At 52.7% G+C, this 21,423-nt stretch overlaps 1 protein-coding gene across 1 annotated transcript in view; it reads right to left on the bottom strand.

Moving 5' to 3' along the window:
- Nucleotides 1-21,423, bottom strand: part of Lsp1 (lymphocyte specific protein 1) — a 33,362-nt gene extending 11,939 nt beyond the window's left edge. The window contains exon 1 of the mRNA XM_051145694.1: nt 21,257-21,423. Coding sequence (XP_051001651.1) covers nt 21,257-21,324 — 68 coding nt within the window. The 5' untranslated portion in view covers nt 21,325-21,423. The remainder of the gene's footprint in view (nt 1-21,256) is intronic.

Raw genomic sequence — 21,423 nt, 5'->3', positions numbered from 1 at the left:
CCCTCCATGGCCTCAGCCAACGTGGGGGCCGCTTTTGGCCCCTCTCCACCTGGTGAAGTACAGCTCTGTGTCCTGGGGGCTGTGGGTTGCTCCTTGCACACACACACATACACACACACGTTTACCAGCAGTCCCCCAAAATGTCAGGGCAGAGTGGATGGGGAGAGGAGGGCTCCCCACTTTGCCTGCTTCAGAAGCAGACCATAAAGAGATACCCCTTGGCGTAGGTTTGTTCTTGCTTTCTGAATCTATGTGCAGGGTAGGTAGGTATACATCTCTTTGAGCCTATGTGTAAAGTTCATGTGTGTGGTGTGTGTGTGTGTGTGAGCACTCTGAGACTGGGGCATAGGACTCAGTTCTCTGAATGTGGGTATCTTGGGTAGGGGATCTCACTCTGAATGGGACCTGGAGCCTTGCCTGGTCCCATTCTACCATGTGCAACTCCCTGCAAGCACACTGTGTGCAGGACCCATTGGGGATACTACCCTCTTGGAACACAGAATCCAAGCCACCACAGTCTGTCACCTGCACACAAAGCCTGAAGGGGCTCAGCTTGAAATGAGTATAGCAATGAGTACAGAGACCCAAACACAGATCTCTCCTGAGCAGGGTGCAGGACACATACACATCTCATGTGGCCACGTAGGCACTCACATACAGGCCCTCACACGCACGTGCTCATACGTGAGTACCCAGGGTCGTCTTGAAACATGTGCAGGCATGGGTGGGGAACAGGGGATCACACACACAGCAGGTCCCATCCCCTCCCAAGCTCCCTCAGGGGGCCGCCCCTGCCTCACTATTTACTGTTTTCCTAACCATCACCCCGACAACGTGGTGCCGGCCTGAGCCTGGGACTGGCAGGAGGCCAAAGTGTATTTTCTGGGAACATCCTTTGTGGGACCCACCCCCCTCTAAAGTTACCCTAACTTAGCCCTTTCCTGAACAAAGTCTTGAGAATAGTGGGGGTACAGGATAGGGGTCTACTATCATCACCCCTCCAGCCCCCTTGATGAAGAGAAGCTTGTCCCAGCTCCTGACCCTGCTCTGAGGCTGAGGAGGCCTGGGGCCCCTTTCCCCTGCCTCTTCCCTCCCGCCTGCCTGCCTCAAGCAATGAGTAATGCGCCCCCTCCCCATGACCTCACCCCGTCACTATTCCACAGCTGGGCTCCGTTCTGGGAACTGGAAGGGGGTGGCTCTCCTGGGGTGGGGTGGGGTGGGGGCCTCTGGCCTGGGAAAGGCGCCCCCCGGCCAGCGGCCCAGACCCCTTGGCACGTACTTCTCAGAGCTGTCAAGACTCTGGCAATGGCCGCCCCGCCCGTGGCCCTGGCCCCGCGCAGCTGCAAGGGATTTGGCGTTCCCGTACAAACGCAATCAGGCCATTTCCTGAGTCTGTTCTGGCTCAGGGGCCCAGGGCTCAGCCTAGGGGCTGAGGAATGGGGCCCTGTCCCCCCACATCCTGCCCACACTATCACAAGGCTTACCACAGGCTGGAGTTGGGGTTGGAGCTGGGCCTGGGACTGGGGCCCCACCCAGGTGCAACAGGGTGTACAGACCCCCACCAGCTCCCACTCTGAATGCGGATTTTTAACTCAAGGCAGGCACCCCTGCCTTCTGCACCCCTACTCAGTGTCTTGTTTCTCTGTATCCCTACCCCCTCTCCTGCTGCCTAGATCCTGCTGAGAGCCCAGCAGTGCCTATCCTGGGTCTAGCCCTCCCAGCTTCCAGCTACCCACCCTCTTTGTCCTCCCAAAGAGAGGTTGGCTTCAGTCCCTGTTGCAATTCTGCCCCCTGCAGGCTGCCCATGTGACTGCCCCTTCCAGCCAGCTTGAACCCAAAGTTCAGTACCTGTCCTGTTCCTACACTCCCCAGGGGACCCTAGAGAGGACCGGGGGTGGGGTGGGGGTGGGGTGGGATCATGCAAGAATATCCCAGGTGATCTTCTCTCCTTTAGGATACAGGGGCCCTTCCCACCACCATCTCTTGGGTACCACGGGACTGGAAGTAGTGAGGAACTTGGGGGCAGCCACCAGAAGTGGTTAAATTGACACTCTGGGATCACCAGGGTCTCTTACCCTCAGGGGAATAGCTTCCCCAGGGCCACAACACTACCCATCAGTGGCACACTTGACCTGCAAGTGGCATAGCCCTTGGGAGAAGGAACAGAACAAGGAAAAACCTCTTGTTGCAGGCTCCCAAAGATAGGGGTAGACCTCTGAAGGTGGAACTCAGGGTCAGTCTTGAGAGAGTACGGTAGGCCACCACCCATGTCCCACACTTCTATCAGCAGGACCCATTGCTTGTTGGATGCAGGGGTCCCACTCTCTGTGGACAATTTACAGAGGGGTGTGGCTGTACAAATGCTCAATTGCCACCTGCCTCTGGAAAGAGACATGGAGGTGGGTGTGTGGAGTGAGCTCAGGGTGCAGAGCCCCTGGTCAGTAGGTGAGTGGTCAGATGGGGCAGGCAGGAGAGTACAAGTTCCCTCCCTGAGGCTAAGGTGAGGAAAAAGGAGCCTGGTCCCCATCCCCGGACACCTGGCTCTGGTCCAGTACTCCCTTCATCATCTTCCCAGCTGAGCACGGACAAGATCCTGTCTCCACTGCCCAAAAAAGCACTGCAATGAGTTGGTTACAGGGATGGGGCATGATTTGACCACAGTTATGAAGGATGAGTGGGACCCTTAGGACAGAGAGAAGGAGAATTGATACAAAGTCAAATATCCCAAGAAAAGTCTGCAGACTCCAGAGGGACGCCATAGCCCACAGGGTGGCCCCTCGAGGAAGCCCTGGTTATATTTAGGAGCTGGTGGGGAGGCATAAGGGGGTGGGAGGCAGGCCAGAGGAAGTGGGAGGGAAAAGCCATGTTTGTGTCACGCCAGCATCCATGACATGTGTAGCAAGAATCTGGGCCTTGGCTGGGAGAGACACTGACTGGAGCCTGGGTACACAGCATGGGATGAGAGGGCCCCTGGAGACAGTCAGTACTAGGTTATGGCTGCCAGAGCCCCACCCTGGCATGGAGATCTCTAAGGGGTCTCACAGCAGCAGCCTGAGTCGGTCAGAGGTAGCCAAGGAGAGCTGGGTTGATTGGCTACCTGGCACCCAGGTTTTCCCACCTCTCTGTTCTGTCTACTGTAGGCAGCATATGCACCCAAGAGAAGAGGAAAAAACACCCAAGTTAATATTGGGGGCTCAGCCCCAGCATCTCAGATTCCCGTGAGGCTGCCCTGGGTCACAGGTAGCCAGGACAGCCAAGCATGCTTATGGGATCTGTGTTTCCAACTTTAAAGAGTCAAGCTCTCTGCTCTGCACTGAGTGCTTTGCCTGCCCTACCCTCAGGACACACAAGCAGGCCCAAGTTCTTGGGAGTTGGTTAGTGCTATGCGCACAAGGGATAGCTCTGAAGGGTTATGGTAGCCAAGCCTAAGGGGCGGGCCTTGGGAAGATTAAAAAGTACAGATTGGTTGGCTGGGGATATGGGAAGCACAGAAGGTTCTGGGCAGGGAGAGGGGATGCTTGGAGCCAGGAATCTCTGGCTGCCCCAAGGGTAAAAGGCAGATGAGGAGAGACACAGTAAGTGGGGAAGTTACCTGCTGTCATTGGGGCAGCCCAGCACAAGGACCCTGGCATGGGCATGTAACATGGAGGAAGCTGCAGAATCAAGATGATACCTGGTTCCTGCTCTAGGGAAAAGAAGGGATCGGGCTAGCAGGTGGGGGAGCAAGGGGGAGGTGAGGTGGGAGAAGTTTATGGGTGCATGTCCCAGAGGAGCAAGGATAGGGGTTAGGGGGCACCCCAGCTCTGGAAGGGAGGGAGGAACGAAGGCATTCCCCATACACACATAGCCTCTCCATAAGACTCTAGGCCCAGCTTGGGGTCCTAGGGTTTAGACACCTTACAGAGAGCTGCATCTCTCTCCTTTCCACTGGATAGAGGCACTGTCCATCCGAGATGGGCCTGGTGGTGCCTGCTACTCTTGGTACCATTTGAATGCAAAAGGCTCTGGGTGGGCGGAGCTCATGAGGGACTGTCTTCAGGAACTGACCTAGAACTGCAGTTGCTTCCCCTGTGACAACTAAGGCCAGGTGCCTCCATCATAACCTGTGCTGTCCCCAGGGCCTATACTCCACCCCTGGGTTTGCCTTTTCTCATGGGGTAGCACACTGCATTGGACAACATCTAGTTGCCTCCACTCAGGACCCCCGAACAGTCTTTCCAGCTGGCCTCTGCTTGGAGTTCAGTGGCAAAGCCTCCCAGAGAAGGCCATCCCGCCTGTCAGGCCTGTCAGGCCAATGTTTCAGATTGTGCTCCCTCAGAGTCTTCCTGGCCTCCTCCTCTGACTTTATCCCACCTGACCTCTCTTGATTGCTCGATCCAAACCCTACCCAGCTAGCATCTCTTCAGCTCTTCCTGTGGAACAGGGAAGGGCTGTCCTCCATTTTTTGTTTATGTATTTTTTGTAATTTAGGAGCAGGAAAGCTGAGACTGCACAGGGACATGGTTGGGGGTGTCCTAACCATCAGCAAGGGGAGTTAGAGAGACCAAGATTTCATTCTGCCACCATCCCTGGCTCTGAAGGCCTGTAACCTACTCCCGCTCAATAACACCCCAATATCTACTATCTGCTCTACTGCCCCTCCACACTAGCTGCATTTGCCTTCCTAGCACCATGGAGCCTGCTTTTCCTCCAAAAGACCACTTCCTCTTTCCTTCTTAAGCATTCCCCCACCCACTGGTCCCAACTATGATAAGCTCTCCACCACCCCCCATTCCCCGTGCACCCTAGTTGTGCTGAGAGGCCAGTCCTGGGCCTTTGGTTTAGATCAAGGGCCATAGAAATAGCCACAGGTTTTTTAAGGCACACAGGGCAGTGGATGGGGACCTGAAACTGACAGTGTACTTAAAGCAAGGTACCATAGCCCATGCTGCCCTGGTGGCATGGTGGTGGTAAGAGCTGTTGCAGAGTGGTCAAGGCCTCAGACAAACACATAGGCATCTGGGAGACATCTCCAGAAGAGACCATGGTTTGGGGGGATCAGGAGAGGGGGAAGTGTCCAGTGACGAAGCTGGTTCCCCTCCAGGGTGCTCCCATTTTCCCAGCCTTAATACAAAGGCACATCCTCCTGTTCCTATGTCCCTGGGTGCAGGTACATCCTAATCCATCTTGTTGCAGCTCCCTAGCCTCTGAGAGCCTTACATGGGAAGGGGGTCCTTGTATCTGTCTTCCATCCATCTTTACCCCACAATCTGGGGCTACCCACTAAGTATCTTGTTACCTGCACACTCCTTCCTGGGGTGATGCGCACTTAGGAGAAGCAGGCACTACCTCTCCTCTGGGGTGAACCTTGGAGCCATACCTCAGGAAGGGTATGCCAATCCATTTAGGGGTCACGAAACCCTTTGGAAGAGCCTGGCTGGGTCGGATGTAGTCCATAGAAGTCTATCACACCACCCAAGCTGCCCAAGAAGCCCTCTAAGTCTGCATTTGGAAAAGGTGTCAGGCAGTCAGAGCCACAAATCAATGTGTGGCTTTCTCAAGGGAGTCCACAGCTGGGTTCTGCAGAGCCTTTCTTTAAGATCTTGAAGCTGGAAAAAGTGGAGATGCTGCAGGCCCATCTATCTTCCACCTCCCTCGGAGGCTGAATCAGGGTTCTGCCATCAAAGTGGGGTCTAGAACCAAACTGGTTGTCTCACTAATAAGCCCATCCCCACCCTTGGATTTGGGAACCCTACCTCTTATGATGTGTTTCCTGGTCAGTCCATTGCTGGTAGCTCCCTCATTCAGAACTCCTAACTCAAACATCTCTGGCCCAATCTGACAATCCCACCTGACCCTTTAGGGCCTAGGGGGGGACACCAGGGCCTAGACCTCAAATCTGTTACATCTTGTCATGACGGTGGCTTGTGTTGGCCCGAGCTTGCTTTCTCCTCTCACTGGCTCTGCACACTCCATGTCACCGACCAGAATTGCCACAGAGTTGGAGCCAACTGCACAGCAGCCATGAGACCTCCCTTGGTGTCTGAGCTCTGCTGCTAAGAGTTGTTTTCTCACGGGCCCACTCATCTCCAAGATCCCAGTGGGGACCGGGTTCAGAGAGACTATGGCTCGCAGTGGTAGACAGCCTTGGCAGAATGCTCACAGGGCTCACAAGGCAAGGCTCTGGCACACTCTCTGACACGCGATGGTGCCTGGCACTGGTTTGAAACTGCCATCCCCTCCTCTTTCCTCCCTGGCTGGCTGTACCCAGATCCACCTTGCCTTGAAGGCCTGGCTACAGCTTTCTTGATACTGCTCAAATGCCTCGCCCTTCATCTGGTCACAGGGTTACACATTCTCTCACTTGGCTTCCCACCTGGACAGATGCATGGCAGGTGACAGTGTGTAGCCAAGTCACTCCCCCAACCTATCGTCCTATGCCTGGCCCTGAGCCTACTGTGTTCCTCAATTTTCCTGCCTCTTCAAGGAGCCGGACAAGCAGCTGGGTGCCCACTGATTGCATTCATCATGAGTCTTCTCCTTGATCCAGGGATATCCCACCTGGCCCTGTAGTCACATCTGAGTTCTGAATGCTACCTGGCCCCTTAAGGGGGACTGATCGTTCCTGGGATACTGGGGGAGGAAGAGGTCTGTCCCAGGTCAGCCTGTTTCAACCTTCAGCCTGACCCCCTCACAGGTCCTTGAAGCTGAACCCAGCTGCTGCATCAACCAGCGTCCCCATGGATGTCACATCAGCCAAGGCCAGTGGGACCTGCGCTGGTTCCAACCCCATTTCCTGGCCAACACCTAGAGACAAATTGAAAAGCCATATCTGAGGGAGAGAAACAGGCATGCTGGTTCACAGTGTCCCTACCATATATGCCGAGGCTCAAAAGGACAGCGTCCTAGACTTGGGGGACCTGTGCATGACAGGGTGACACTCTCCACCCTCTGTGAACTAAATGTAAAGAGACAAGACAGCATCAGGAGTCGAGAGGCAGCCGCCAGGTCAGGGGGTCCTGGGTCAGGGGAACACTGGCTCCTCCCTTTCCACAGCTCTTCCTCCTCCCTTCTGTCCTTTACCCTTCTCTTGCTGGCTTGCAAGCCTCTTCCCACCACCGCCTTTATCCTTTCCTTTTCAATACCAGCCTCCCACTGCCCAGGCCAGCTAAGTGGGGACATCAGAGAAGGTACCTTCCCTCCGATGCTGACTAGGAACATCCCAACACCTCCCCCTCCCCTGTATCTTTTTCTTTTCCTCCCTTTTTGCTCTTTCTTTCTCTTCCTTTCCTACCTGGAGGGACAAATTCTCTCAGGGGAGCTTCAAAGCCCCCCCCCCCCGCCCGAGCATCCAGTGTGCTACTCTCCCAGTACCAGCCTCTCCAGGTCAGGCCCTCTATCTCCCTGAGTGCCATTACCAGCTGGCCTCAGCATGTCCCTTGCCCTGGGTGGATAGCAGAAAACCCTCATAGCCACATTCCTGCTCCTTGGGACAGCAACCTGCACAACCAGATCTGTGGGCTGGGGGCCAGGTCTAGTCTCACTTGGTACCAAAGCCTGAGATCCTTTCTCTGCCCAGGGAACCACATAAGGGGTTCTAACCCCAGCTACCACCTAAAGCCCCTATGCCTACCTGTAGCCTCTTGCCTACTTCAGCTCCTGTGCCCACCTGAAGCCCTTTGCCCTCTTGCAGCCCATGTGCCCACCTGTCCTCTGGAGACCTTCGTAGTCCATTCTGGCATTGTTCTCTGAAGAGATGCTCTGGGCCTGTAGCAGTGTCCCTAGGGGCTGTGCCCCTGCAGCTATCCTGGGGGTCCCAAGAGCTCCCGGGTGTCCCCTCCTGACTCCAGCAGAAGTATGGAGTGGGTGAGTCTCTGGGTGCCTTGGCGCCCTGGTTGCTGCTTGCCGCCTGATCTACCCAGCTCTGACGCACCGGCTGGGACTGGAACCGGAACCTCAGTCCTCTGGGCTCTGGCCCTGACACCCTGCCCAGGGGGCTGGGCCACTTGGTCCCTGTACCCCCTGCTGCTGGCTCGGCCAGGCTCCAGGCAGGACAGGCTCTGGCAGACAGACCACCCGGCCCGTGGGGGTGCCGCCCACCGGCCACCCGGCCTGCCAGGGTGGGGCCACCCCACCCTCGGGATCTCGGCCTCCAATGGGCCCGTGGAACCACGCCTCCCTGGACACTGTGGTTGGAGGCCTGGCTTCCCCTCCCCCACTGGGCCACCCAGCAGACTGCCAGCCCCATCTGCTACCCTCTGCCACACTGGGATCCCCAGAGGCCCAGTGGGCCACATGTTGGAGTGGGAGCCTGCCTGAAGACTCTTATACCCCAGGAGAGCCATAGACAGATGCCATGCTATCTGTGGGCTGATGGCTGCTGGGACTGATGAGACAGAGGGAACCTTGCTTAGTGATGCCTGCCAAGGTGACTCCTGGCTCAGTCTCTTAGGCCAGCATCAACCCAAGGTGCTCCTGACCAGCCCAGCTGCTCTTAACTCTACCCCCACCAGGGTGTGTGTGATGCAGAACCAGGTAGTCATCTGAGAGCTCAGATGGCCCTCCTTAACCCTGGCCTGACCTATGGGGGACCTGGGAGGACCCTGGCTCTACTGGAGGCAGGAAGTGGGTCCCCAAATCCCTAGCACAAGGGAGTAGGTCTGGCCAGTGACATGTTAAGCTCCCAATTCACACCCAGACTCAGAGTAGGAGCTTGCCACTATTTCCCCCACTAGTCTATAAAATTCTTTCTTACGAATTTAAGCTGGATTCTCTGTGCACCTTGACTTCTGCTAACATACAGGTACTACTCCAGAGCTTGTCACAGAGGGGATAGGCAGAGCCTTGGATTCCTAAGGAAAAGTCTGGGCAAAGGCAATGGACGGTAGGAGATAGGTTCACCATTACTTGCTGGGTGACCTTGAACAAGTCTCTTGGCCTCTCTGAGCCTACTTTCTTTGTCACTTGTCCTCCAGGGAAGGGTAAAGTGGACAGTGCTGGGTGCTACAGACATGGGGACAAAGGCATGAAGGGGTCAGGGGTGGGGAGGGTGTCAGAGTACTAGATGATAGCATGCATATGTCTGCCCACATGTGTGTATCTGTGCAGATGAGGGGTGTGTGACCTCAAAGATGCACAGCTTAGCAATATATCTACCCTAGGCCATAACCCATGTCATCCATTGTGGACCCATTCCACACATGGACAAGCAGTTCTCCACCGCCCCCAAAGGGAGGGTTCTCTGGATCTATGTTCTCACTTCATCAGAGTTCCCTAAGCCCTTCCAGGGACCTGCCCTGTCCACTGGTTAACCATTGTAGACCTCAGTCTCTGTGTCTCCACCCACATTTCTTCAGCTCAAGACCGTGTATGGTGCCAAATCTAACCCCTGCCCAAGGTCTTGCCTTGTCTATGGCTTTAATGGCCCCATTGCTCTGCCTATGGGCTAACAAGACATAAGCCGGGTGGTAGGTCTTGTGGCTTTTTCTGTCACCCCACAACCAAGGGGGTGCTGGGATCAGTTTCCTGCTTGTTATGTGGTACTGGTAAGTTGATAAGATTGATGAAAGATGCTCCCTAAGGACTTAGGACACCATAAGGGATAGTGACAATGGAGGATACATCCCAGTTCAGACAGGAGCGACATCCAGTCTGAGTGAGGAGGCCATGCCCGAGAACCCTGAAGTCTGGGCTAACCCTGAAAGACTGGCATGAGGCATGGATATGGTATTGGCTAGGGGCTAGAATGGAGAGAGGCTGGGACGCCAGCTTAGACCTCAGTGCTGGTCCTGACCTTGGTTGTCATCTGGGACCACGATAGGCCTAGGACTTGGAGGTAGCTGTCTCTCCTGGCATCTGCCTACCACCCGCATCTGTGCCCTGTCTCGCCACTGAGAGCCAGGACCAAAACACAAAGAAATATGAAACAATGCCAGCCCCACCATTTAGGAGCATGGGATCTAAAAGCAGCCATGGAAGCAGGTCAGGGGACAGGCCACCAGATGAGCAGAGGAGCGGCGCGTTCCTAGCCAGGGAGACCATACAGGCTTCCTGGAGGAGGAGGCACTGCAACAGAGCCTTAAAGCTGGGAGAGCGTGGAAGAGGAAGAGCACAGCAGGTGGCTCAGAGAACAGCAATGAGCTAATTATTGGACATGCCTGAGGTTTGTAGTGCCTGGGCCTATTGTTGTCTGTTCCCTCATACACATAGGAGAAAACAGGCTGAGTGAAGCCTCCGAAAGGCCTGAGGTCCAGTGGCCAGAGAGGCAGGATTCCCAATGGTTCCAGTGCTTCCCAGTCCCGGGACTATCAGGCCAGTGGTTTCTGGGGCCTATGGCTGTGGGTCCAATCTCACTTGTAAAGTACGGGTGACTGGATAGTTCCCAGGGGCAGCAAGAAAATATGACATGGGTCCTTGGCAGCTACTATGGGGGTACATCCTCTGGGTCCTGGGGACACACAGGGCTGTTGGGAGGAAGACGTGCAGCTGCCTGGCTGGCCAAGGTGATGGTTTCGTGCTGGCCTTCAGCATCTTCCCATACATGTGCATAGGCAGCCCCGCACAGCCTGTGGGCCACATGTCTGCCAGTCCGGGTGTAGGGGGGGAGTACCACTGTCGGCAAGGGCACCTCGGGCACCATGCCTGGGCTGGGAGGGACCTACCTCAGCAGCTTCTCCAGGCCCCGTTTGCTAGCATTTCTCCTCAGGAGTGCGGGGCCATTCATGCTGTGGGCCTGCCCCGCGACGATGCTGGTGACCTGGCCTGACCCCCTGGCACTGGGGACACAGCCTGCAGCTTCAAAGGCTCCTGGGTGCTGTGGCCCAGCACCTCTGTTCTCCTCTCACTTTTCTTTCTCCTCTTCCCCCTCCCCCCCTTTCTTCTTTCTTTTCCTCTCCTCTCCCCTGCCCTGCCCTCTCTCTTCTCCTTGCCCTTCTCTTTGTGTTCTTGTCCCTCTCTTGTTTCTGCCCCCCCCCCCCGCCACTACTCCCCCTGTCAGCTTGTCTGGTCTCTCTGTCTCTGACACCCCTTCCCTGTCTCCTCTGTCTGTCTGTCTGTCTCAGCCTCTGGAGGCAAGGGTCTGAGGCTGGCTCCCAGATGGTAGCCCCAGGCCTTTCCTCTGTCCCTGGACCCTGTCTCTGTGGGTCTCTCCCCTCTCCTCTCTCAGGACGCCTAGCAGCTGCTTTCCCTTTGTCCCCCAGCCCCCTTCTCCGCCCCCTCGGTCTCCTCCACCTCCACCACCTCCTCCTCCTTCCGAGACTAGTAAAAATGTCAGAGAGAAACCCTCCCAGCCCCGCAGTGTGGGGGCCTGGCTGGACCTCCACGCCCGTTTGTGGGCAGCATGGTGGTATGCCCCCCTCTGACCATCTTGGCAGCTTCTGCCACTTCCCACCTCTCTGCCTGTACCACTCCACTCTGGGTGCCTGGCCCACAGGTCACCTCCCCATCCTCAGAGCCTCTTGCCCATCTCTGCCTGCCTGCTGGTCCCTGCTCTGAGTCTTGCTCCCCCTGACCCTTGGTTCTCTCCACCCAGGTCTGGGCCTCGGCTGTCCCTGACCTAGCTGACTGGCCCTCCTTGCCCTTTTCTTCTCCTCTGGCGGTTTCATCCCTATCTCAGTCTCCCTCCTACCTTCCCTCCCCCATTCCTTTCCCTCCCTTCTTTTTCTCCCTCATTCCCCTCCCTCTTCTCCCTCCCTCTGGGTCTTCAGTTTTCCCTCTGTTTATTCCCAGCTCTCTGCTCTTGTATAACCTCCAGGGGAGGCTGGGCACCCCAGGAATCTTCCCAGGTCACCTAGTTGAGAGGCTACTGCCCTCCCCACATCCTTAGGCTACATTCAGAGCAGGGAGGTATAGACACCACAGAGAGCATCTTCCTTGGTCTAGAGAGCCAAAGTCCCCAGGATGGTGGAGGGTACTGGGGTGGTTGGTGCCCTCACCAGCCAGCCCCCTACCCTGTCCTCTGGCTCAGGCCCAGGGACAAGCAGCCCAGCCCATTGTTTTTCTGGTTGGGCTTAGTCACTGTGACTCACTGGAGAACATTGAAGGCTAGTGGCTGGGCTGGGGGTGGGGGAAGTTGCCATGGGCCAGTTCTGGGCGAGTAAGCTTTCATCTAGTGGCTTCCTGGATCACCCACACTCATAACTGCGGATGAACAGTACTGTTAGACCCATGAGCCAGATGGGAAAACTAAGGTTGGCCAGCAGCCCTGGGCCAGGTCAAAGAGGCAGAGTCTGGCATAGCCAAGACCATAGTTGGGTCTATTGACTGCCGGCAACTGCCTACCATGTCTCCCTCTACACAGCTGGTCTCCAGTTGCCCTCCATCTCCATACTTGTAGAATGGGCACACATGACCTACTGTGTGTGACCTCAAGGTGGGCCAGCAAGTCAGATTCCAAGAAACCTGGAGACTACTGAGGACAGAAGTGGGAGTTGGGGGCCACATGCATGGATCACTGGTGGGAAGGAGGTATATTTTAAAGCGATGGTACAGATACAGTGTCGCATGGCTCAACAGCTCGGATCTGGAGCGACTGAAAAGCTGTCTACCTGCCTTTTCCGCCACACTTACTACAGGATGAGATCCGGCTGTTCTGGGCATAGCAGTTACAGCATCTCCCTCCGCTAGCATCTCCCAGGAAGAGATAGAGCCAGGGTGTATAGCAGAGACAGCAGAGTCCACTGCCCTCCCAAACAGCACAGACACATAAGAAATAGCACACTCTGAAGGAATAACGACGGGCTGGTATGAACCTCCCTCTGGTGAGCCCATGCTGAGGAGGGCAGCCAGTGGAACCAGATCGCCCATGAAACCAGCTTGTATGACACTGGCACCACAACTCACCACACCACCTCCTGGCCCCTGTTCCTACTCCAGCTAGACAGCCAGAAAGGACACGTGGTCAGGGCAATTTGGGTTCAAAAGGAAAGAAGAATGTTTCCAGACAGGGAAGGCTGCCCTGCCTTACTCGGGGATAGTTCCCATGAGGAGAAGTGGAATGACTTAAGGCTTTGAAGCAATGACAAACATGTATGGACAAGAGGACAGAATGTTTGATACTGCCCTTACTATTTATCGCTTTCCATCTAGCCACCCACTCCTCCATCCATCAGTCCATGGATATGTACACCCATTCATCTATCTATCCATTCATATACTTATTCATCTATCCATCCATCTATCTATCTATCTACCTACCTACCTACCTATACATACATACATACATACATCCACTCACGGAACTATCTATTTATCCATCCATCCATCATCCATCTTGTCTTTATGGTGCTGGTGTTTTTATGTATCATTTATCAACCCATCAAGTCTTCCTCATGCTTATCCACCCCCTCTGTGAATATAATATAATCATTTCAAGAAATTATTCATACATCTATATCAGTCTATTTATCTTTCATTACATTTCTCCGTTGAAAAATAATCTATCAAATGACCATCCACCCATGCATGCGTCCATCCATCTGTCCTTCTGTCCATCTATCCACTGATCCACTTGCTTAAATGTCTTTTTAAATTTTAAGTGTGTTATTACTAAGGGGGGCTGCACGTACCAAGTGAGCATGTAGGAGTCAGAAGACACTCTTGTGGAGTTGTTTCCATCCTTCCTTCTTTATATGGATTCTGGAGACCTAACTCAGGTCACCAAGCTTCTGTGACAATTATCATTTTACCACACTGAGGTATTTCATTACCACACTTAGAAGAAGTGTTCAGCAAGCCACACATCCATTAGGAGCACATTAACCTCCCATTACATACCAATTGATGCTATCTACATGTATGTGCATTGTCAATTTGTATGTGCATTGTCTAACCAGGAAATTTTCTTCAATCCGTGCTTTCATCTCCAAATATTCTTCTGCTCTTATTTTTATTCATCTACACAGATTTCTGTGCTATCTTTATACCTTTTCCATATTTGTTCATATATCTGTCTTCTCAGTCATCTTCTCACCTAGGCAGCTGCACATCCAGCTGCATACATCTTTGTGTGTGATACTTTATGTATGTCAATACAACATTATAAGACATCCAGCTCCAGCCCAGTTATCATCATCTACTCTTCCTCTCCCCCATGTCATCCATCTACTCACATAGCCGCTTAATTAGCCACACATTTGTCCTTCCATCTGTATGTTTATTCAAGGAGCACAAATTGAATTCCAATAACCTTTAATGTGTGGAGATTCAGCACCATTTTCCAAACTCTCCAATGCTCATGATGCTGACATTGCAGTGGAAACAAATAAGTAAATATGAACCAACACATTGCAAATGATAGCTAATATTTATGTTAATGTTATGCTAATATTATGACTCAGGATAAGGAAACAGGAAGCACCAGGGGATGAGATGCTTTGTATTATAGTCAAAGTAGAGGAAAAGTTTAGTGGAAAGGAATAAGCACTTGCTGGTTTAAGAAGGAGGAAGAGAGGGAAAAGGAGAGAGATTGACTTTCCCACAATAGGAGAAAGTATTCCAGAAAAATAATGCAAAAATTATGATGAGTGGTGTCTTTTCACACTATGTATCTTCAATAGTTCATCCAATACTAATTTATCCATTTACTGATTTGTCATCTGTTTATCTTGTCACTCATACATCTATTGTTATAACTTTTTATCCATTTATCTATTATTTATTTATATCACAATCTGCCTGCCTGTCTTGATATTATATCTGCCTAATCATTTATCTATGTCCTATCTCCTCCTCACTCATCCATCTATCTTTTTCATTCCATGTGCTTATCCTTCAATACATCCATTTATCTATCCCATGCATCCATCTATTTACCTACATATCTACCCATCCATCCATCCACCCATCCAACAATCCACCCATTCACTCTCATGCAACTATCTATCCAGCCCTCAGCCATACATGTATCTATCCATCAATCTACCCATCCGCCCACTCACTCATCCATCCTACCCACTCATAAATCTAGCCACCCACCAACCAACTCATGCACTCATCGGTGCACCCATTCACCTTATAGTCATCCAACCACCTACATCCATCCATTTACCCATGTTCTTTCACCCATCTACCCATCCACCTACCCAGATATCCATTTGTTCATCCATCCATCCATCCAACCATCCACTCAACCATATACTCACCCATCCACCTTCTCATTCATCCATCCAGTCTTCCATCCAGCCACCCCTTATTTATCTACTCCCCCCACACACCACCCATTCATCCATCTATTTACTACCCCATCTATGCATCCATCATCCATTCATCATCCACCCATCATCCATCCATCCACTCACTCAACCATCCACCCACCCACTTACCTGTCTATGCACCTGTTAACCCATCTATCCCCTCACCCATCTACATACCCATATGGTCACTCACTAATCAATCCATCTGTACTACCCCCATCTACCCAGCTATTCATCAATCCACCGATCCATATATCTACCAATATTCAGTCACCTATTCACCCTCCTATTCATCTACTAACTCATTTATTCATCCAACTATCTACTCATCCATCCATCCATCTATCTATCCATACATGCCTTCACCCATTCACTCATATGTACACTCATTTCCCCATTCACTCATCCATCTGCCCCCTAGTCATCCACCCACCCATATATACACCCATTCTGTCATCTATTCACCCCTTCATCCATCCACATATCCATCCACCCACCTCTCATCCATCATCCCTCATCCATCCATCTACCCATCCATATATCCACCCATCCATCCAACCACCCACTCACATATCTATCTGTTCATCCATCCATCACTTCCTATTTATTCACATATTCGTGCATCCGTCGATCCACCCATTACTCCATTTATCTATCCATTCACTTGTTCACTTATTGATCTGTCCACAGATATACCCACACACCCATCCAGACATTCATCCATCTACCCACCTAGCTATTCCCATACCTCCTTCTTCGTCCATCTTTCCCTCTATTTACATATTTAACTACTAGCAATTCTTCTTTTATTTTCTTATTTCCTTTATTTTATGACTAGACATGGCTCAAAAGCTTATGGCTTAAGATAAAGTTCCAGAAGGTTAGGTCCCTCTTATAAAAGGCCCTAAACAGAGCTCAAGAAACACAGATCTTCTCCCTTGTCCATACATCTTCATAAACTCCAGCAAACACACTCCAACAGACATGCTCACAGACCAGTGTACTTTAATGAGGAAAGACACAATAAGCAGTGGGAGCCTACTGGTGGAGGAGTCTGGGGTGGTGGCTTTTAATAGTAATGTGGCTCTAATTTACATAATGGGAAGCCTCCAAATGCTTCCTGCACTCATCAGATCCATATGTTCCCCTTTCCAAGCAAGATCTGGTAGACCAGAGCTAGGGGTGGGGCCAGGGAGCTGGGTGTGGTGATGAAGCCAACTGTAGTTGGGGTGGGACTAGGAGAAAGGGTAACAGAGTCTTTCCAGATTTTTTTTTTTAATAAACCAGCTATATCCATCTGTCTTGAGTTCTTTTTGAGGAGAGGTTCTTGGGAGAAGAGGGAGCAGTAGAAGGTGGGGGAGAAGGTGAGGAAGGGAAAAGGAAGAGGGGAAATAAAAGGAGTGAGAGAAGGAAGAGAGAGAAGAGGGACAAAAGAAAGAGGAGGGGAAGGAAGGGGAGGGGAGGAAAAGAGAGAGGAGGAGGATAGAGGAGAAAGAAAAGAAAGAAGTAGAAAGGGGAAAGAGCAGAAATAGAAATAAGAGAAAAAGGGAGGAGGGAAGGGGAGAGGAGGGGAAAGGAGAAAAGGAGAGAAGAGGAGAAGAGAGGAGAGGAGAGGAGAGGAGAGGAGAGGCAAGGGCAAGTAGTGTGACTTTTCTCAGAAACTGACCACTCATAGTAGACTGCCTTTAGGAAAGAGGGCACAGCCACCTTCGGATGGGAGAGTGGTTCTTTTTACTACAGACAGAAGGATGTGAACCTGAGAGGACTCATCTGCTAGGACTAGGACTCCATTCTCATGCACTCATCCAGAAGGCAGATGGTTAGACTAAGGCTCTGGAAGTAATGTTGGGTCAGCAAATGAAGCCTAGTAAGACTGGTCTGGCCACAAGAAAGAAGCAGAGGCTTTCCTGACCCATCTGCTGTCTACTTTCAGATTCTTATACTCTAAGCACAGGAGCCCCTTGCCTCTCTGCTAGCTCCTTGGTACTGGGTAGGAGCTAATGAAAACCTAATTCTGGAGAATGGGCTGGGCTGTCACCAGGTAGCCCCTTTATCCAAACATGTCCTCTGCAGGCATCAAAGCACTGCTATCCAAAGAGAGGTCGTGATGCCTCAGGGCCAATGGGAACTGACTCAAGAGTTACCATGTGACCCGATGCAGGTCCAATGCCACTGGAGGAGATGCAGAGACCCATGACTATACAAGCCTGGACCATAACCCACATAACACTCTTATTCCAGCCTTGGATGTCGCCATAGATCACCTGCCACCCAACTTGGGCTATTCCCACAGAGTACCCCTCACCCTGACCCATTCTATGCCCCACAAAGACACTGGTTCTATGTCAACCTCCTTTGCATAGCAGTGGATACACTCTGGGTATTCTCACCGGAGCACCCTAAGAAGTAGTTTTGAGCCGGGCATGGTGGCACATGCCTTTAATTCCAGCACTTGGGAAGCAGAGGCGGTGGGACACTGTGAGTTCAAGGCCAGCCTGGTCTACAAAGCAAGTCTAAGACAGCCAAGGTTACACAGAGAAACCCTGTCTTGAAAAACTGAAAAGAAGAAGAAGAAGAAGAAGAAGAAGAAGAAGAAGAAGAAGAAGAAGAAGAAGAAGAAGAAGAAGTCTGGAGCATCTCACCCTAAGCCCACAGAGGCCATGTCTAGTCACAGTAAGCCATCTCTAAAAGGACCATTCTTGGAAGGACAGTTGAGGAAACCAAGGCTCTAGATGGTGACCATTTACCCTCCTCTTGAAATAGCATCTTAAACCCTATCCTAAAAGCCTAGGTTCCCAGAGGAAAAGGCCTGGTTTGTTTCTTGTGGGTCTCCTCCCCTGACAAGCCCTCACCTCCTCATGGCTCACCATTTCCTTTCATAACCATCTTAGGGAAACTGAGGCAGAGAAAATCATTAGTATAAAAGTAGTGTCACCCTGACAGGGACATCCCTTCCTAGGCCATCTGTCCTCAGACTCTCCCAGAACTGTCTACCTCAAGTGGACAGGGCAAAATGGGAGCTTCTAGAATCAGCAAAGGTAAGCCTGTGATATCTCAAATGTGCCAGGCATCTGCTTTCCCTTCCCCAACCCGAGATGGGGATCTGAAAGAGGTAGATGGTATATGGTAGAAAACCTAGGGTCTACCAGAAGAAGACCACTGTTTGGCTCTCCCCTTTGTCTTTAGGGACCCCTGACTTGGCTCAGTTCTGCTACTTGGGGAGAGAGCTCCAGGACTGAGCTCCTAGGCATCCCAACGTCAGAGCACACCTTGGGAGGGCAAGGTTGGGGGTCCCTCCACTGGGCTCCTGCTTTTCAGATGAAGGCTCTTAATTGTGCTCATGACCTCCTTCTGACTAGAGCTCAGAGGGTCAGAGGGCAGGTGGTCCAGGAAGGGACCCTGCCTAGGTCATCCTCAGATTGTCCTGTAGGTCAGCAGATATGGGCCTAGGCCAGAAAGATTTCCAAGGTAGATGAGGACCCAAAGCAGGCCCCTCAGCAAAGCAGCATCAGATGCTGAGGAAATCAGGATGCAGACACCCCAAGGGCCAGATGAGCCATGCAACCAAGGGAACAAATAATCTGTGGAGTGGCCCAGGCCTGTGCAGAGACATCTGTCCACCTGAGTCTGTCCCCAATGAGAGGAAGCATGGCTCCATACAGAGTTGTAGCTCTAGAACATGGATAGTGTTTGAGTCTGAGGCCCCAAGGACATGCTGAGCTGATCCTCTATCTGTGAGCCTCTATCTCTGAGCTGCATGACTGCCTTGTAGCTCCTGAGGTACTACATTGCACAGTGGAGGTGCAGGGGAGTTGAAGCTTGGTTTTTGGGCCAAGACATTCCCTCACTGTCATCCAGTCCACTTGCAGCCCTGTGGAGATGCCACACCCTGCTCCCAAAGGACAAGAACAAGCCAATGACCCGGTGTTGGGTAGTCAGGCAGGGAAAGAGCACCCCCACCAGAGAAAGAGTGGAAGTCCCACATCAATGGTGGGAATACTGAAGTGCGGCACGGTAGCATCCCATCTATCTGAGGGCTCTGTGGGAGGGGCCTGGCTTGCTTTGGACTTGGTGTGGGTAGATGTGTTATACTCACCCTGATATACCAGGGCAGGTGTGAGGGAGGTGCCTGGCCCCTGCCTGGTATGCCCAGTCCTCTGTGGGCAGCATGGGATGGGAATTTCCCCAATCTGCTCTAGCCAAAACTGACCCTGATCCTTCCGGGGATTCCTGAGTGTGAACTTCTTAGGCCAAATTGCCCCTTCTGGGCATCGGGGACTTCTTACCACTTTAAACAGGAGAATCCCCTGGTCCCTGAGTCACCCTGTAAAAGGACAGCCCCACCTCCCCCTGGGTCTCGGTTTCATTTTGAAAGGTTGACGGAGCACTTTGCCCTCTTTTCTCTTCCATGTTGGGGAAGACATCTTTAGGGGGCTCCCAGACCCCTTGAGGTCTTAGAACCTTGGAACAGGAGTTCCTGACAGATGGGCACAGGTGCAGCCCAGCTCCAGTTCTACAGTAAGATGCCTAGGGATCGGCTGTGCCTGCCAGAGCAGAGCTGTGGGCACCCTTGACTGTGCTGCTTAGACCTCGGCATTTGAGACAGCTGAGAGAGGGGGCCAAGGAAGGGCCTAGGAGGAGGGTGGGGCCAGCTTGGCTGCTTTCAGCTGCCCTTCTATGGGCACAAGGTGGCAGGGGTACTGACGTGAGGACATTTCTGAACAGGATCACAGCTGTTGTCCGATCACCCTGTTCCACACACCCCACAGCTTATGTCCTCACCCAGCCTGGGCAGAGTGTCCTTAGAGCCCTTCTTGGCCTGTCATGATGCATGTCCCCTCTCCTGGGAGACAGCCTTCATAGAGCCTTTCTGGGGACAACATGGCCCTGGGACCCTCAGGCTGGCACATGGATGCTGACCCAGACCAGGCCAGCCTCTGCTTAGCTTCAGACTCCTTTCCTGTCCTGAGGGTTTCGCTTTCAAACTGGCGTCCCGATGGAAAGCGATAGTGGAAAGGCTGGGGTTGGCCCTCTACCTCCAACACACACCCCTCACCGTGAGGCCTCCTTCCCATTATCACAGACAAGAACTGAGGCATCACTGTTTCTGTCCATGATCTGGAGCCTGGCTCTAGTTTACAAGGCAGCGAGGTGGGCCTTTTCTCCTTGAGCCCAAAGGCCACACTCTCCCTGACAGCCTATAGCTTTTGCAGCAGTTCTAGGGCCTCTAAGGTTTTACCTCCTTCTTCCCTTTCTTCTTACACACCTGGACCACAGCCCCCACATCCAGTCCCCATGAGGTCTCTGGCCCCTGACATGTCCTCTTCTGTACCCTTGAAGGCCCTACTCGTCCTCAAGACTTGACACTGTCTTCTGACACCTGTTCCTGGGCCATGGCAGAGCAGGCCCTAACGGCCTGGCTTAGTCTCTATGCCTGCCCACTGACAACCTCCTCCCCGGAACCCACAGCTTATGTCCCAACACAAGGAAGAAGAACATCAACAGTCCTTTAAATCACAGATGCCCTTCAGCTGCTGGCAGCCTGGAGGCCTCTGCTCAGCTCTGTCTGTGGCAGAATAGCGGTTCCCTTTACCTCTGTCCATGTTCCCTTCCCATACCCGCTGTACCCAACAGCAGTGCCTGGTCCCCAAGATGCCATTGGCCTTCTCTATCCCCCCACATAGCTGCTTTGGGAACCCCTGAGGCCTGGTGACCTCTGAGTATCTTAAGGTAGGCCAGACCCATCAAACAAGCTTGCAAGTGAGAGGTGAGGAGCCTGGCTAGGATTCCTAGGCCCGATTTCTCCCAACATAGCTGTTGCTCTCTCCCACTGTTCAGGCCACATCCAGGCACTCCCAGTTCCTTCCACACCAAGCATCAACTCTCTTTGTCCTGGCTATGGATCCTAGCCAGGAAGACCTAGCCTTGCCCACTTAGGCCAAGCTGCAAAGGTAGGTAGAGGAGACACACACCTCTGCAATCAGAGGGGGTTTCTGAAGGACCTCCAAGTCCCCAGTGGATAACCACTATGCAAGACTGCCCCCTCAGGACTTGGCACAAAACAAACTCCCTACAGGGATGCTCACCCTTGGCTGTCTTCTGCAAGCAGCTCTTCCTGTTCCTCACAGCTGGGGTCACTGGCAGCCTCCGCCATGAGCCTGATGTCTTTGGTGTGGGTGCACTTGTTGTGGCTCCTGGCACTTCTCCGTAGATGATGGGCGACGGCTTAGAGCCCCCACCCCAGCGGGTTTCA

Source organism: Acomys russatus, chromosome 5, assembly GCF_903995435.1.
Source record: "Acomys russatus chromosome 5, mAcoRus1.1, whole genome shotgun sequence".
Classification (NCBI taxonomy): Eukaryota; Metazoa; Chordata; class Mammalia; order Rodentia; family Muridae; genus Acomys; species Acomys russatus.
Note: the sequence above shows the minus strand (reverse complement) of the source record. Positions and strands in the feature narration are given on the sequence as shown.